Genomic DNA, 18569 nt, shown 5'->3' with positions numbered 1-18569 from the left:
CCCATGGTGGGCGGGGAGGAAGTGCCCCCCAGCTGCAGCTCTACTCCGCCCCCAGCCCAACTTCGACACCATTCCTCATTCCCAGGCCCAGGCCTCATTCCCAGGCCAGCTCTGCCTCTAACTCCAGCTCCTACTCCATCCCCAGTTCTGTCCCCAGCTCCACCTTCAGCCCAAGCTCCTCTGTTGAGCCAACAGAGCTGTAATGGAGGGAGGACGTGGACAGATTCCATTACTGATGGGGGGGAGCGCAATAGGAAAAGTTTGGGCACCATTGATTTAATCTGACCTCCCGTATAACACAAGCCAAGTAATTTCACCCAGCAATTCCTGCATCAAGACCATAACTTGTGAATGAACTAGAGTACATATTTAAGAAAGACATCCAATCTTGATTTGAAGACTTCCACAAGTCTTTTGGTAAGTTCATCCAGTGGTTAATTAAATAAAATGTGTACCTTATCTCTAGTCTGAATTTATCTAGCCTCATCTTCCAACCTTTGAATCTTGTTATGCCTTTCTCTGATGAAAAAGGCAGAGGAAGGAACAGAATTCAGGGTGGCATTCAATTGCCTTAACTATGAAACCATTCTTTCTCTTCCTGAAATCCCCTGCCTCATTCACTACACACATTCCAGCTTCTGTTACAAATGAGATATAGGTCCTACAGATAAGAGGCTAATTAGCTACCTAACCCTGATTCATCCCAGAACAGATCCACCTTATCTGCTGAAGGAGGCAGGGGTCCTGGGGAAAAAACAGTATGTGATCATGCAATTAAAGTCTATCATAATGATTAGCACAGGTTAACTTAATTCTGGTATATCCTAACTTTTGAGTGCTTGACTTTGCAACCTTAATGTACTTTTTATGTAGATTTTATATGCAATTTCCTAAGTTTACAAAAAGCAAACTGAAAAAAAAGAAATTCCATCATGTGGAGCCATATTGACTTCCCACTTGTCTCATCACAGCACGCAGACTCTGCCACTTGGACTAACACAGTAATTGATAGCAGTAATAGGCTGTCATCCTCTCTATGGACCAGAACTAGAAGGAGATGCTCCACATTTTGCCAGTGGGTTTAACAATAATTTGCTAATAGCAGAGGAATGGTGAAACTTAGGAATCCTGTGTCCTATTTCAGATTCCTAAGTTTTTTTTTTTTTTTTTTCCTTTTTCTTTTTGGCCCCCCCTTTTTTTTTTTTTTTTTTTTGGTTTGGTTTGGTTTTTTTTGCTTGGGGCGGCCATGATTCCAGTGCTTTACCAGCCTCCTAGTGAAAAAGTTTTTCCTATTATCCAACCTAAACCTNTTTTTTTTTTCCTCTGTCATTCTGGCCCCCCCGTTTTTTTTTTTTTTTTTTTGGTTTGGTTTGGTTTTTTTTGCTTGGGGCGGCCCTGATTCCAGTGCTTTACCAGCCTCCTAGTGAAAAAGTTTTTCCTATTATCCAACCTAAACCTTCCCCACTGCAACTTGTGACCATTACTCCTTGTTCTGTCATCAGGTACCACTGAGAACAGTCTAGATCCATCCTCTTTAGAACCCCCTTTCAGGTAGTTGAAAGCAGTTATCAAATCCCGCCTCATTCTTCTCTTCTGCAGACTAAACAATCCCAGTTCCCTCAGCCTCTCCTCATAAGTCATGTGCTCCAGCCCCCTAATCATTTTTGTTGCCCTCTGCTGGACTCTTTCCAATTTTTCCACATCCTTTTTGTAGTGTGGGGCCCAAAACTGGACACAGTACTCCAGATGAGGCCTCACCAATGTCGAATAGAGGGGAATGATCATGTCCCTCGATTTGCTGGCAATGCCCCTACGTATACAGCCCAAAATGCCATTAGCCTTCTTGGCAACAAGGGCACACGGTCGACTCATATCCAGCTTCTCATCCACTGTAACCCCGAGGTCCTTTTCTGCAGAACTGCTGCCTAGCCATTCGGTCCCTAGTCTGTAGCAGTGCATGGGATTCTTCCATCCTAAGTGCAGGACTCTGCACTTGTCCTTGTTGAACCTCATCAGATTTCTTTTGGCCCAATCCTCTAATTTGTCTAGGTCCCTCTGTATGCTATCCCTACGCTCCAGCGTTTCTACCACTCCTCCCAGTTTAGTGTCATCTGCAAACTTGCTGAGGGTGCAGTCCACACCAACCTCCAGATCATTAATGAAGATATTGAACAAAACCGGCCCCAGTTACCATTTTTATTAACTTTTCAAATTAATGAAGTTATAGATTAAATAATTTCAAAAATCAAAAAGACAACAGATCTAAAATATGTCACATAATAAAAACTGGGCTAGAAAAATAAATGTTTAGCCACAAAGATATTGTAAAACTGTATCTTAGAAAATGGTTATCCTTTTGATAGACATATAAGTCAAAAGGCAATTAATTAATTTATTAACCAATTAACTTGTTAATTCAGCATTTCTTAATCAAGATCTGATCCTGCCCTCATTGAATACAGAGAATTTGGAACTAGGCAGGACTGGTCTCTCCCTATTCAATTAAGAGCTACTACTTGTCAAACTAAATGAACCCTCTGAAAAATTATTTAATGATTTGAGATGGGCTAATTTCCTGAAAAATGTGACAAGATAAATAATGCCTTTGAATATGAGGAAATGGAAATTCACTTTTTTTCTACAGCGAAGTAATGTTTAATTACCACATATGTTATTAAGATACATTTCAATGCTATTCCTCTTATAACATTGTGTAATTAAGTTGAACTCTGAGAATTTTTGACTTTATTATTAAAATCTTTAAAAGGACATTTACATTAAAAAGAAATTTTTATAAAAATAAATATGAACAGAAATGGTTTTTGTTTTTTAATTGTGCTTTAATTTATTTAAGATTAAAATAATTCACTTCTTCTGTGGGGACAGGTTGATTGATATTCCTCTCTTATGCCACTGTTTCTCAACAGATGGGCATTGAGAGACAAGAGAGGTGTCAAGAGGCACTGAACATTTTATCACCTGAAGCAAAGAAAATCTCATTCCCTCACAACCCTTCAAGATCAAGAATTCTCTGTCAAACTCTCAAAATACACCCACAAATAAATTATATAGGTTTATCATTGATACAGCTTTACTATTATTTGTAACGGGATCATGAATTTTTTTGTCTTTAGATAAGGAGTTGCCAACCTAAAAGAATTGAGAAACACTGTAAAATACAACAGAACGGCCTTGGAGCAACAGCAATGGCTATCTATGAAGAATCTACATAATCCCCTGACATATAAAGAAAATTAAGAGGAAAATTAATAACAAAACCCATGGAATGATGGAAGCTGGAGATGTTCTACATTATATCCTCAAGAAATAGCAAAGTTCTTATAGTAAATAAATACTTTCATTGTAAGAAAAAGTGTAAAAACTTCCAGGAAAATATGAAGATTGTCCTTCCAGACATAGAATGTTAGGAACCATTAAGAAAGAGATAATAAAATAGAAAAATATCATAATGACACTATATAAATCAATGGCATGCCCATACTTTGAGTACTTGAGTTCTGTTCACCCTATCTAAAAAGAGATATTAGAAATAGAAAAGGTACAGAGAAAGGCAACAAAAATGATTAGGGTATGGAACAGCTTTCATGAGGCGAGAGTAAAAAGAATGGGACTGTTCATCTTAAAAAAGAAAAAAACTAAGGGGAGGGGGAGATGATAGAGGTCTAAAACAAATCATGAATGGTGTGGAGAAAGTGAATAAGGAAGTGTTATTTATCCAGTCACATAACTAAAACCAGGGATCATCCAATGAAATAACAGGAAGCAAGTTTATAACAAATATAAAGAAGTACTTCTTCACACAAAATGCACAGTTAACCTGTGGAACTCATTGCCAGGGAATTTTGTGAAGGCCAAAAGTATAACTGGGTTAAAAAAAATAATTAGATAAGTTCATGAAGGTCCCTCAATGGCTATTAGCCAAGATGGTGAGGGGCACAACCCCATGCTCCAGGTGTCCCTAAACCTCTGACTCCCAGAAACTGGGACTGGACAACAGGATAGATCACTCAATAATTGCCCTGTACTGTTCATTCTCTCTAAAGCTTCTGGAACCAGTCACTGTCAGAAGACAGGACATTGGGCTAGATGGATCATTGGTCTGACCCAGTCTGGCCATTCTTATGTGAAGGAGTTTAATTTAATTAATAAAAGAATCAGTTGGTGACCAGGGATGGTATAAAGGATTACTTCATTTTATCAGAGGATACTACAAAAATTTACACCCACATAAACATTTCAATGTTTTTTAAAAACACAGGATAACGGGAAATGACTTATAAGAACAGAGTGAACCCATTATGTTACAAAAAGGAATCTTCAACTTGTTAATGGACTCATCCATGCTGAAATGTAATGAGACATTTTGCTCAATACCTACTTAAGTAGAAGACTCTGAGGTACCTGATTCTTTCCTACTCTGAGGTTTGATAAAAACGTATTGCATGGGTGAAAGCATCTGTGATACTTTGATCGCTACAGTAGATGCTCATTAATAGCAATATATTGGTGCTCTCTTGCTATGTTGCTCCTAAGCAGCTGTTGCTGTTATGGGAAGTATTGACAATTCGCAGTAGGAAAAGTGTTCCCAGGGGAAATGTTGCTCGTAAGTTGCAGATGCTCTTACAAGGTGTTGCTGCAAACAAACGTCTACTATACTGTTAGGTTGGAGTCAATATATAATTGGACTCTGATAAAGGCAATGTCTTAATTTATTTCTTGGAAAACATCAAATACATTACACAAAATGAAAATGCTGAATATTTGTTTAATCAATTACCTTTAAAGTCATGTGCTTCCCTCTGCTAACACAGGGTGAGCAGAGCCAAACCTGTTTAAAGCTAGTTGAGGTTACAGAGTTATGGAATGGGTTGGAAGGAGATTTGATCAGGGAGGTTCTCTCTGAAGAAGCATGACTTGTCCTCTAACTGTAATAAAAGCATAACACACTCAGGAATGCTAGAAACAGATTGATTTTTATTTACTGGGCCCAGTCACATGATCTAGGTCAGAATTACTAAAGGATATAACCTTGTCACATGGTAGTGGTAAGTACCCACCCTATCCCGTCATTCACTCTCCCCCACTCCATTCACGAACTCTCATTCACTCTCTAAAACATTTTTTCTTACCCTCACTCCACTACCATCACCCTTCTCTCTCTGCCCTTTTACCTCTTTGCAGTTTCCTCTTCCAAATAAGGCAGTGTCTGACTGAAGTTTCAATAAGCATGCCTTATTAAAAAATTCTGTGTGAATAAGGGAAAAGTTTTAAATACTTATCTTTCACTTTCTGTTGTGGCTGTAAATCCAATAATACATCTGTCTGTTTTATCTGTAGCTTCTGCTGTTGTGGCCTTTGGGGATGTCCCTCTACACTAGCAGAACACCTGAACCTGAGGAGGAGGAGAAAATATAGGACTAGGGAGGATATGTTTAGCGAGATCCTGCAAGCCAGTTTTGCACTGGACTGTGAACAAACTGCCTGGCTGGCCAAAAAGGCAGATGGCCTGGAGAGGGACAGAGACGATGCCAAAAAATTAAGATCCAGGAATCCCACAAGAAAAGAAACGGGAGTTGCACCAGGACATAATGGGGCTTTTTAGGCAGCAAACACTAATACTGGAGAGTCTAGTTGACCTACAGGTACAACAATCATGGACTTATCACCCTTTACAGTCCCTGTAGAACTCCATGATTGCAGCTCCCTGAACCTCCTCAACATTCCATGTGGTATCATGGATCACACTCCCTACTTCTCCACGCCTGAGAATACTAAGGACAACCACAGCTTCACATACTCCAACCATGCCTCTCACAGGCCAGTGTAAGTGTAGCCAAAATGGACTCCATTTGTGCACTGGAATGGACAAAAATGTTTGCTGCCTCTTTAATTTTAAAGTTCCATTCTATTAATTTATGTTAGAAACTTCTATTGTATTATTCTTTTTTATTTGTACATTGTTGTTTTTCCACTCCTTTTATCACCAAATAACATTTTAATTTTTGAAAATAAATCGATCTTTATTAGTTCACCACAAATATTGCAAAAACTGGAACAGGTACAAAGAAGGGCTACTAGGATGATCCGAGGAATGGAAAACCTTTCTTATGAAAGGAGACTCAAAGAGCTTGGCTTGTTTAGCCTTACTAAAAGAAGGCCGAGGGGAGATATGATTGCTATCTATAAATATATCAGAGGAATAAATACCAGGGAGGGAAAGGAATTATTTAAGCTCAGTACCAATGTGAGCACAAGAACAAATGGATATAAACTGGCCATCAGGAAGTTTAGACTTGAAATTAGACAAAGGTTTCTAACCATCAGAGGAGTGAAATTCTGGAACAGCCTTCCAAGGGGAGAAGTGGGGATAAAAGACCTATCTGGCTTCAAGACTAAGCTTGATAAGTTTATGGAGGGGGATGGTATGATGGGATAGCCTAATTCTGGCAATTAACTGATTTTTGACTATTAGCAGCAAATATGCTCAATGGCCTGTGATGGAATGTTAGAGGCAGTGGGATTTGAGTTACTACAGAGAATTCTTTCCTGGGTGTCTGGCTGGAGAGTCTTGCCCACATGCTCAGGGTTTAGCTGATTTCCATATTTGGGGTCGGGAAGGAATTTTCCTCCAGGGCAGATTGGCAGAGGCCCTGGGGGTTCTGCAGCATGTGGCCCGGTCACTTGCTGGAGGATTCTCTGCAACTTGAAGTCTTTAAACCACGATTTGAGGATTGCAATAGCTGAGACATAGGTTAGGGGTTTGATACAGGAGTGGGTGGGTGAGATTCTGTGGCCTGCATTGTGCAGGAGGTCAGACTAGACGATCATAATGGTCCCTTCTGACCTTAAAGTCTATGATTCTATGACACCGTCCTGTGCAACAAGACTCTTATTAATGGCCCTACACACTTACATGACAATGACACCCACTGTGGATTTGCCAACTGCAAAATAATTTCCCTCTGATCAGTAGCGTTCCAGCACTGCAAGCTTCTAGAGTGCAATTGCCACTCACTTCTCAACTCAGTGCAGCTCTCATGCTGCTGTCCCTGCACCAGAGGGCTAGAGCGAGCTCGGAACACAGATGCAGAAATGTGACCTTTCACATCTGAAAATTCTGCAGCCCCTACTCATCATCCCAAACCTGTTGTGATCCAACCAGTCAGTGCTCATTTCTCCAGCCCAATAGCAATGCTCCCACCATCTCCAGCCGCTCTGTGAATACCACCAACAACCTTGAATTGTTTTTCACTGTTTCAACAATCTATCCTTGTCCCCCATTCTTGCCGTTCTTCTTGCAGGTCTGGAAATACAGAATTTTTCACCTTTTATTTGCAACATTCACGTAATTAGTGGGCTCCATGCTTCTGGCAGAGATGAGATGGTGGCCTCAGGGCACTGGGAGTGGGTGGGAGGGGACTTGGCTTAATGGCACTGTGACAAGGCTGAGAAGGGGAGGTGATGCAGCCTCAGGGCACTGGGGCAGGACAGGAGGCAAGGCACAAGGCCTCGGGGAAGGAGGCAGGGCATGGTGCTTCAGAGCACCAGAGCAGGAGGCAGGGCATGGTGCCTTGGAGCATGAGGTCAGGAGGCAGGGCATGGTGCCTTGGAGCATGAGGGCAGGAGGCAGGGCACACGGCCTTGGGGTGGGAGGCAGGGCATGAAGCCTCGGAGCACCGGGGCGGGAGACAAGGCACGGGACATGGCCTCAGGGCACTGTAATGGGCTGGGTTGCGGTGGGGGAAGGCACGAGGCCCCAAGGCACCGTGGCAGATCACGAGGCACGCGGCCTCAGGGCACCGTGACCGGGTGGGTTGGGCCGGGGAAAGGCACGAGATCTCCGGGCACAGCGACGGGGCGAGTATCTCCTCAGCCCCGTGATTAGGAGCCGGGCGGGACAGCCTGACACCCCCGTCTGCTAGACGGAGACGCCTTCCCGCGGAGCGCGCAGGAAGCTAGCGGCGGAGTCTCGCCCACCCGCTGATCTCCCTTAGCAACCCAGCGGCCCCGCGCGGATCTAGCAGCCAGGGGGCGGGACTTCCGGGCCGGGTCGACCTCTTCGGAAATGACGTTAGAGTGTCAACATGCAAGATGGCGGCGCATCACCGACAGAACGCGGCCGGGCGCCGGAAAGTGCAGGTGAGCGGTTGGCCGGCTTTCCCGCCGGAGCGGGGTTGTGGGGTGACTGAGGGGCCTGCGGAAGAGGGAGCGCGGCCCGGGAGCGCGCGAGCGCCTGGGAGGGGCGGGGAGCCGTTGGGGAAGGCGCAGGGCTGTGGGCGCCGGAGGCGTTTTGATGATTGGGGCGGCTGGGCTGGGCTGGGCGGCGGGGAGCCGTTGGAGAGGGCGCAGGGCTGCGGGCAATGGAGGCCGCTTAGGGGGTTGGGGCGGCTGGGCTGTTGGAGAAGGAACAGGGCTGCGGACTCCAGAGGCGGTTTGGGGGGGTTGGGGCGGTGTGTGTGGGAGGAGCAGAGGGGGGTGGGGCGGGGAGAGGAAGCGGTGGGTCTGTGCCGATTGCGGGGGCTCCCCTCTCCCGCTGGGTGTCTCCTGGGGCAGCTGCTGTTGTACCTGGGGAGGGCCGGGGCGAGCAAGGCTGCCTCTCCTGCTGCTGAGAGGAGGGAGAGAGAAGCTGGTAGAGACCCTCCCCAGCCTCGCCTACGGCCGCTCGGTCCCCGTCAGTGTGAGACATGAAATAAAATGGAGTTAAAATATATCGCAGGCACTTGTCAGCCGACGGTCTGCCCTTTGCTCTCACCGTCTCCCACTGGGATCTGGGGAGCTGACGCGAGGGGGTGTTTCCTTAGGGGAAACGTGTGTCTGGCTTAATTGTGTCAGACGCTCCATGTTGAAGAGGCAGAAGTACTTGTTCAGCTTTAATTGCCGTCTTTTCATATTGTTTTTAAAGTGAGAATATGCCTCAGCCTCCCATTGGGTCTACGCTTTGTTTCAACCTGGTGTGTTTTGGGCATCCAGGGTCTCGTTCAGAGAAGGAGGTGGCGGTGGGAGGGGGTGGTGTTTGTTTTGATTATCTTCCTACGGATTGGATCCTCTTACTGAAATACATGCAAAAGCAAATACTCTTAAACAGGGAAAGTGGAACACTATGGATAATTATGCTTCTCCATTTTGTTTGCTCTAGGTTAAACATTCTTAATTTCATTTTAATTAGAAGTGTCCGTACAGAGGAGACTGGATGGTTTAGGGGATTGTTGATCTAGAGAGCTGCCTATAATAGGTGGTCAGTTCAAATCTGGTCTGGGTCTATCTACAGTGACCAAAAGTTACCACTGGATGGTATTGTAAGTGTCCGCTCAGTTCCTACTGGACAGGTGTTCATCTTACAGAAACCACCATGACAATTTACACCTTGGTGTAGACAGTCTATGGAAATAGAACTACTCTCATCCGCCTATGAAGTGGGTTATTTTTCCAGGTCAGGGCATAATTAGCATGGCCAGCCCCAACAGTTCAAAAATCATGAGTGAGGTCCAGAAAATCATGATCAGAGATAAAAAGAACACTATATACACACACACACACACACACACTAATAAATTTGCTAAACTTTTTTTTAACAACTGAGAGGACTAGAAACTTCACTTTAAATTTTCTAAAAGTATGATTTCCCCCCCCCCCCCCATGCAACTCCATGATTCTAGGAACTGCAGCTTTCAGAAAAACAACAAATATTGTGAGACTCACAATAAAATCATGAGCTGATAACACTTTGTAAGCACACAGCTGAGGAAGTAACAAAGAGTCCTGTGGCACCTTATAGACTAACAGATAGTGGAGGTGAGGAAGAAGTGTTACTAGGGAAGTTTGCAATGCTATTACTTCAGTTGTACCTATTCTGTAGATACAGAGAACTTTCCAGGGCTGTCAATTGGTGACATTTACATGAGTTTAAATTCAAAGCTAAGGGCTTGTCTGTACAATTACATGAGCTTAAATTCAAAGCTAAGGGCTTGTCTATAGTAGAAGAGTTTTGAAGGTATAATTGTACCAGAATAACTGAATCAGTAAAACCCTCCTAATTTGGAGGCAGTTACACCAGTGTAGCTTATATCTGTTTTTCGAACTTGCAAAGTTATAATGGTATACACACAGTTATATTGATATAACTATGTACACAATAGGGGTTAGTCTACACTCCAAAGGCTTGCTTGGGATAGCTATACCAGCAGTGCCCATTCGTGGAGACAGTGTTTACCAACAAAAGAATTGTTTTGCTATTATAGTTAAACCACCTCCCTGAATGACAAAAATGAGACTCTTCCCTGTACTTTATGCTCCCAGAGTCACGAACACCTGGGAATGGAGTTTGTTCGTAACTCTGAACAAAGCATCATGGTGGTTCTTTCAAAGGTTTACAACTGAACATTGACTTAATACAACTTTGAAGCTTTATGACGCAGAAGAAAAATGCTGCTTTCCCCCTTTTTTTAGTAGTTTACATTTAACACAGTACTGTACTGCATTTGCTTTTTTGTCATCTCTGCTGCTGCCTGATTGCATACTTCTGGTTCAAAATGAGGTGTGTGATTGACTGGTCAGTTCGTAACTCTGGTGTTCATAATTCCAAGGTTCTGCTGTATAAGCTGCATCAACACAGGGTTCGGGATGGATAGCTATGTTGTCTAGGTGAGTGATCTGGGTTTTGCTGGCAAAACTTTTTATTGTACAGCTTGTCTAGGGCTTATACTGAAATAGGTACGTTGGTTTTAAAACCAAACAAACAAAAAAAAGGCCCTCATCCTTAACAAATAGCTATATCAGTATTACCTTTTAAGTGTAGACCAGGCATAAAATAAAAATGTCCAAATCAAGGCTCTTTGTTTCTCTTAAGCCGCAGCAGAAAGGCTGCTTGAATAGGGATGATATAATGTGGGAGCTATTTGAAATTAGTGGAATATATTAAAACATTTACATTTAGAAAATATTTTCAGCTAATGATTGCTATGAAAAAGATAAGTAAAATGAAGTTTGCTTTTAATAAGTGAAGATTTAGTAAGGGTTGGCAAATAGGACGTAATTCTTGTGATACCTCATGGCTTGTCTACACTAGAGGTGTTTTTACATCCAGTTAACTGATTGCCAATTAACTCAAGGTACCTAATATATTTGTAAGAGCTAGTACAGAAACTCAAGAATGTTTGTTCTGGTGTCCATGGTTAAATTGGCAGTTGATAACTCATGGTAAAAATTCTGGTGTAGACATACCCTTAGTGAAGAAACCCTATTAAGGAAAAATCATTCTGGTATACCTACTAACTGCTAGGGAAAGAATGTTCTTTCCTAATGAACAGGCAGTCTGTCCGGTTGAGTAATTCCCTTCCCCAAGTTAATATAATTTACTGTTGACAAAATTCCTAGTTGCTAAATGTGATGAAATCCTCCAGTGACTGTGAAAGTTAGTAATTTTTAAATCATCCACACTAGCATTTGGACTCAAGTGTTTGCTTTACTTTTTCAGGAACAAAGAATGCCTTGTATCAGAGTTTTGATCTCCACCTTCTCCTCCTCTACCATAGCCTTGTACTTGAATTGTCACTCAAAGTAGAGTTACAGGGTGGGGGCTCTACTCATCCATTAGAAAAATATCTGCATTAAGCTGTGTTTTGCAACATGCTCTAAAGGTGGCAAAACTCTCTCTCAATTGAACTTGAGAAGAATCAGTTTCCACAGCCACAGGCTCCCCTACAAAGAACTCTCTGTGCGACTGGATAAAAATCTTCTCTGGGCTTTGTCAGTCAAAATACTCCTGGTAAATATAGCTTTAGAGCTAAGGGACACAGGTGGCCACTGAGATAGCTAGGCCCTGTCCATTTAGGACACTGAAGAATACCGTATAAGTCCTTTAGGACAGAGATTATCTTTTACTGTTACGTTATGTGTTTTCACATTGCCTAGCCCAGTGGAGTCCTGGTCTGTGAGTGTGGCTCCTGAGTGGTACTGCAATACTAATGATAAAAGATCCTTGTTATTATATTGTTTTTCAGACGTGGAATTGAATAAGCAAACCAGTGCAAAGCATGAAGCATTGATGTGCTATTAGACTTCCCTGCTTGGCAGATGGGCCATGGCATGGTATACCATATGTAGCTTCCAGGTGACCTTCATGGTCAGCCCCAAATATAGAACACTGCAGAAATCTAGCCAAGAGGTGGGAAAGGCATAAATCACTGTGATTAAGTGTTAAAAGGACTAACTGTGGTGGTAAATTTTTAAACCGCAAAGTACAGTCTATTACATGAACGTTACGTAGCACGGCATATTCAATGGCATTCCAACCAGAAAAATACTTTCAACACTTCTTTTTATTTACCAGAATTAGGGGTACAGCAAAGTGATGTTTGTGTTACTAACAGCCATCTTCTGGTTGTGTTATAAAAGGTTTAAATGCATTTGTATACTATTCCCTTATCTTACTATACAAACATTGTCATTTCTTTTTATGTATGTCACTGGGATTTTTTTTTCTATTGATCCACTTCGAGTTCTCCAATTTGAGCCTTTTTTGTTACACATGGGTGTCTCGAACACCCGTTGGATCTTCTTCTCCAGTATAGATTCAGACAAGCCACTCTTCTGTGTTGTCACTCTTTGGCATGAGAATGTTTAATTCATGTATTAAAAAAATCTCTGGATGCTTCTGGCTTACAGTCCCCATGTGATGTCCAGAAAATAGGTTTTGATGCAAATGTCTTGTGGGGTCACTAATTTTTCTCTAGCAAAATCTTCTGCATGTGTCTTGACCTGTTGCTTTCTTGTGTCATACATGTTAGTCCTTTCCTTAGTGTTTCCCAAACCGTCCTCTGTGGAGCACTTTCTTGTGATCTGCAGGAGCTGGCTTGTCTCATGACACTGGTTCTTTGCATTGAAAGAAGTTAGAAATGCATGAATTATTTTTCATGAAAGCAGTTGATGTAGCTGCCAAAGGGGTGTTATTAGGTCATAGTTGTGAATGAAAAAAGAAGTGTCTGACATTTTCTCCATTGAGAAGTGGTTCATGCTGTTTGTGAATTCCTGCCTTACCTAGTTTCCTAATAATAGGAGCACCGTTCACCTGAAATATTTCTAAAGTTAGAGGATACCTAGTAAACCTATCCAAAACACAAACATTTTCTTTTTCTCCCCCCTGTTCTCCCCGTCACCCCCATCCTCTTAACAAGGTCTCTTCAAAAGTGATCACTTAATACAAGCAGGATTTGCTTTATCTCCAGGAATATTATTATTGTAATTTAAAATGGATTATGACAGTTTCTTTTTATGAGAGGCAGAAAGTTTTTGCTACAGGTCATTCTTCAGAGGATAACTTTATTATCTTTCTTACTCCATTTGTCTTAAGCTTAAAATATACTTGACAGGAATAGCTTTCTTTTTAAAGAGGGGAAAACTTACTACAGAGGTATTGTAAAAGTTGAAAAGATTTCTTAGGTGAGACAGGAATGTCTGTTTGAAATTCTACCTTCTGATGGTATCTGAAGAGCATGTGACCTATCATAAGCTCTCTTGAGTCTTGTCAACAGTAGCAAAATTACCTCTTGCTGACAGTGGGCTTCAGCAACATGTATCTTTGCTGTTGCTGACAAGACTTTGCTGGCTGTCTCTATTTAAAAAAAAATTCAGATAGTTCTTGCTCTGAAAACATTTCATTTACCTGTTAAGTTCACATGACACTATAGTCCCTTTTTTCCGCTTTGACACTTGTGGGAGGAAAGTAATCTTGTGATTAAGCCCTGAAGTGGTAGTCAGGTGATGAAAATTCTGTTCCTAGGTCTTCTGGATTTTCTATGTGAGCACAAACAAGTGAGTTATCCTCTTTACCTCTGTTTCACGCTCTGGAAAATGAGGATAATACCCCTCCTCCCCCCCCCCCACCCCGTTTCCCCAGGAATAACTATATTAGCAAACCTCTTCTAGTATAGACCTGTCTTAAGTATCCTACGTTCATGTCCTAAGAATGGCCACACTGCGTTAGACCAATGGTCTATCTAGCCCAGTATCCTGTGCTCTGGCAATGGCTTGTGCCAGATGCTGCAGAGGGAATGAACATATCAGAGCAATTATCAAGCGATCCATTCTCTGTCATCCAGTCCCAGGATCTGGCAGTCAGAGACTTTGCCGTCTTGGCTAATAGCCATTGATGTATCTATTCTCCATGAACATATCTAATTATTTTTTTCTTTTTTGAGTCCAGTTATAGTTTTGGCCTTCATAGCATCCCCTGGCAATGAATTTCACAGGTTGACTGTGCTGTTGTGTGAAGAAATACTTCCTTTTGTTTGTTTTAAATCTGCTGCCTGTTAATTTAATTGGGTGACCGCTGATTCTTGTGTTATTTGAAGGGGTAAATAACACTTCCTTATTCACTTTCTGCACACCATTCATGATTTTATAGATGGCTATCATATCTCCCCTTAATCATCTCTTTTCCAAGCTGAACAGTCCCAGTCTTTTAAATCTCTCCTCATATGGAAGCTGTTCCATACCCCCATCATTTTTGTTGCACTTCTGTACCTTTTCCAATTTTAATATATCTTTTTGAGATGGTGTAACCAGAATTGCCTGCAGTATTTAAGATGTGGGTGTACCACACATTTATGTAATGGCATTATGATATTTTATGTCTTATCTATCCCTTTCCTAATGGTACCTAGCAGTCCATTAGCGTTTTTTGATAGCCACCGCACATTGAGCAGATGTTTTCCGAGAACTATCCAAAAAGACAGCATTCAAGAGATTGTGGAAACAGCTAATTTAGATCCTATCATTTTGTACGTATGCTTGGGATTAGGTTTTCCAGTGTGCATTACTTTACATTTATCAACAGTGAATTTTGTCTTCCATTTTGCGCTTTGATTGTCCAGTGGCCCAACTGATGGTTTGGCAGCCTTCCTGCTTCTGATGTACTTAAAAATTGCTGTTAGTTTGGTGTTTTGCTAGTTGATCTTCCAGTTATATTTTTACACATGACTTGCCAGAGTTTGTTCCTTTCTATTTTACTCATTAGGATTTGACTTCCAATTTCTAAAAGATGTCTTTTTTTCTCTAACTGCCTCTATTACTCTGTTTAGCTATGGTGGCATTGTGGGGTGGGGGGCTCCTCTTAGTGTTTTTGTTTTTTATTTGGGGTATACATATAGTTTGAGCCTCTATTGTGGTGTTTAAGTAGTTATTAATGGGGTCTAAAATGTTTATCTCTGCCTCCCATCCTGAGGTGACAAGTATCCAGTCAATATGAGGAAAGTTGAAATCACCCATTATTATTGAGTTTTCTGTTTTTATAGCCTCTCTAATCTCCCTGAGTATTTCAAAATCACTATCCTTTTGAGGTGGTAGATAGTATATTTCTACTCTATACTCTTATTATTCATACATGGAATTTCTGTCCATAAAGATGCTATGTCTTTATTTTCTTTGGTGGTGGTCTTGATTGCTTTAATTGTTGACTTATTCAGGTATTGTATGATTGCACAATCTACTGAAAAAGAGGCAATTCTATGCTGTATTAGTCTGCAGTGGCTTCTTAATAGTATCATGCCTTGGTTTGCCTGAGTTCCCCTGTATTTTCACTTAGAATTTAGATCAATATGTTTTCAGGTCTCATGGCTGAAAGGAACTTGAGAGACCCTTATTTAAATCTTTTGATATGGCTGCTATTTTATGAAACCAGGAAACAAGTACAGTGTCTCCCTGATGAGCATTCTAGTGACAAAAGTTAACTGTCCTTAACAGTTCTCAGTTGTTCAAATGCACACCTGATTAGGGAACAATGTAAAAAGCAACTGCTTAGCCAACAACTAATATTTCAAGGACCTCTAGAGCAGAATAATTTAATTGCCGTGCCTGATCAGTCACAGAATAAAGCAGAAATGACTATCTTATTATCTCCTATCTGTATGAGATGATTTCATTACCATAGTTTATCTGTGCCAATAGTATACAAGAATTGTATGTTGGTTGGTGGGGAAACCTAGCATGAGAAGAGATAAGCAGCTATAAGATTAAGTTTTGCAGGTTTGCTTGTGTGGGTTTGATCAAGAAATATATGAATCTTTTCTTCACTTAATCCCATAAAAGTCTCACTCACATGCAAAAGTAACCAGTTATCCTCCCACGCCAAACACTCTTCACAAATGGTACTACTGGAAGGGGCTATCGTTTATTTTTAATTTTAATGTTTAATAAAATTACAGGTGCCCATCCACTGCTCTGGGTGCCTGTCACATAAATTTAAAAATTACAACATGAACGTAAACAAAGGACTTCCCATAAACATGTCCACGTCAGCCCATACCCTTCAAAACATACTTAGTGAAGTTGGAGGTGAGGAAATGATAGGCTTTGCAGTGTGCCTAGAAGGTTGGTTAATCTAGGCTCTAAAAGACCCCGGAGGAGGAGCAAGTTCCAAAATCGAGGATGACTTATAGTGGACACCTTGCCAGCATCTCCCTCTCACATTGAGGTGCTGTAACTTGAGTGCCTCTGCTGATCTCAACTATAGCTGTATGTCATAAGGAGAAAGGCTGTTTCTTCCCGATGAGCGTGATCCTCTAGTTTGAGCTGCCAATACCCAGCATCTTGTAGCTAACACAGTGTGAATTGTTTCTACTCTGGTTTTTCAGGAAAGTTGCCTATCTTCATGGATTGAATAAGAATAATCGGAAAACTATCTATTTGCCGGCTAGAGCTTTGTCTTGTTATACAGACCTGGCTTTTATTAATACTATGTTCTCTTGTTCACCCAGTCAAGCAAGGACTCTTAACAATGTAGAGGCAGTGTGTCTCAGGAGTAGAGGAGTAGCACACTATACAGCCTCCACCTATGCTACAAAAACAGCTACATAAATGAAACATCATTATACCCATCTGTGTTTATCACAAGGCTTTCAGATGCTGTAGACAGAAACCCCACACTTTCTTCCCTTTTACTTGTTCTCTTACTCCAAGCCATACACTTTTGTCCATGTCATCTTTGAAGATAACAAGACATGTCTCCAGATTGACAGCATCTTTCTTCTTAAGATGCTGATTTAGAGTCTTAAGAGAGTCATAAATACATACTAGATGGCAGCACATAACTGACAGAACATGGCAGTGTTACCTGCACAAAATTCTCTGTTGTTCGCACACTCTATGGCACTCACCTTTTGCCCAGTTCCTAGGGCTCAGGGCATAACGTTACGCTCTAGGGCGGGATGGGGAACCTTTTTTCTATCAGGGACCATTGACCCACAGAAAAAAATCAGTCACGGGCCACACACAGCCCTGCGGGGAGGCACAGAGGCTCGGTGCTTCCCCTAGGGTCCGGGGTGGGGCCAAAAATGAGGGGTTCAGGGTGCGGGGGAGGGTGTTGTATTATGGATACTGTGGGGGCTCCGGGCTGGGGCAGAGGGTTGGGGTATGGGAGGGAGTGAGGACTCTGGCTGGGGGTGCGGGTTCTGGGGGGTAGGCTTATGAACAGGTATAGAGAGGGAGAGGTGGGACACAGCCCCTCTCCCCAACAGAGGGGGCAAGGTGAGGCAGCAGAGCCAGAAGAGAAGAGGCGGGGCCAGAGTCTCTCCATTTCTGGCCATGCTGCTCTCCCTCCAGCCTCCGAAGCAGCTGCAGCTCTAGGGCTGGCAAGCTGCAGCGGCCCGGCCCGGGCCGCCGGAGCATGCTGCGGCCTCGCCACCCAGCCCGCCAGAGCAGCTCCGGCCAGGCCACAGACATCCTTCCCTGGCACGCCCCAGCTAAGGTGGGAAGGGATGGGATGGGGAGAGTGTGAGGGTGGTCACAAGGGTTACTCCCGTGACCCCCAGCTTCTCCCCTTTTCCCCACCCCTCCAAATTTCCCCACCAGTTGCTATCCCGGCCCGTCAGGGTAAGCAGCTGGAGGCCTGGGACACTTAGGTTTACCTCCGTGCCTGCAGACGCTCGAGGTAAACAAACCGTCTTGGCCCGCCAGCGGCTTATCCTGATGGCCCGAGAGCCAAAGTTTGCCAACCCCTGAATTATAGGGTCAGCTTATGAATGGGTCATAAATATTTTCCATTTTTACTTATCCATCTTGGGGGGGGGGGGTCGGCTTATAAACGAACTGGCTTATGATCACGTATATACGGTAATAATGCAGGGACCGAATATTTACTTCTTGTAAAAAGTTTACAGGTGTCGGAAACACTAGTGTATGCACGTGTTTCTTGCTGTGGCAGGATGTATTATAACAGACCTTAAAATCATGTTATTTCAATTACATCTTGTAGAGATTGTGGAAGACTAAACATGTAAGTTTCCCCCATTGCTATTCATGAGTGATGTCGTCATAGTGCATAAGACAGACATACAGCTGATCATCAACAAAATAGTTTAATGAACAATATGCACAGTGCTGTCAAATGCAAAAGTAAATAAACTGGAAAAATAACTATTTTTCATGTATAGTAATCTTATGAGTTCAATGTAACAGTAGACTTTTTCAGAAGGAAATAATTTTCAAGATTGTGTCTCTTTTAAAGCACAGAACTATGAGTAAGGAGAGATGTGTTCTTTCAGTCTTAGATATTA

At 42.4% G+C, this 18569-nt stretch overlaps 1 protein-coding gene across 2 annotated transcripts in view; it reads left to right on the top strand.

Annotated features, from left to right (window-relative positions):
- Positions 1 to 8058: 8058 nt before the first annotated feature.
- WDR48 (WD repeat domain 48) overlaps positions 8059 to 18569 on the top strand; it is a 49233-nt gene continuing 38722 nt past the window's right edge. For both annotated transcript variants that reach the window (XR_004644377.1, XM_034759933.1), the window contains exon 1: positions 8059 to 8160. Coding sequence is in view for 1 of the 2 variants with exons in the window: in XM_034759933.1 (XP_034615824.1) it covers positions 8113 to 8160 (48 nt within the window). In the remaining variant the exon portion in view is untranslated. The remainder of the gene's footprint in view (positions 8161 to 18569) is intronic.

This window comes from Trachemys scripta, chromosome 2, assembly GCF_013100865.1.
Source record: "Trachemys scripta elegans isolate TJP31775 chromosome 2, CAS_Tse_1.0, whole genome shotgun sequence".
Taxonomy (NCBI): domain Eukaryota; kingdom Metazoa; phylum Chordata; order Testudines; family Emydidae; genus Trachemys; species Trachemys scripta.
The sequence above is the reverse complement of the archived record's forward strand: the minus strand, read 5'-3'. Positions and strand labels throughout refer to the sequence as shown.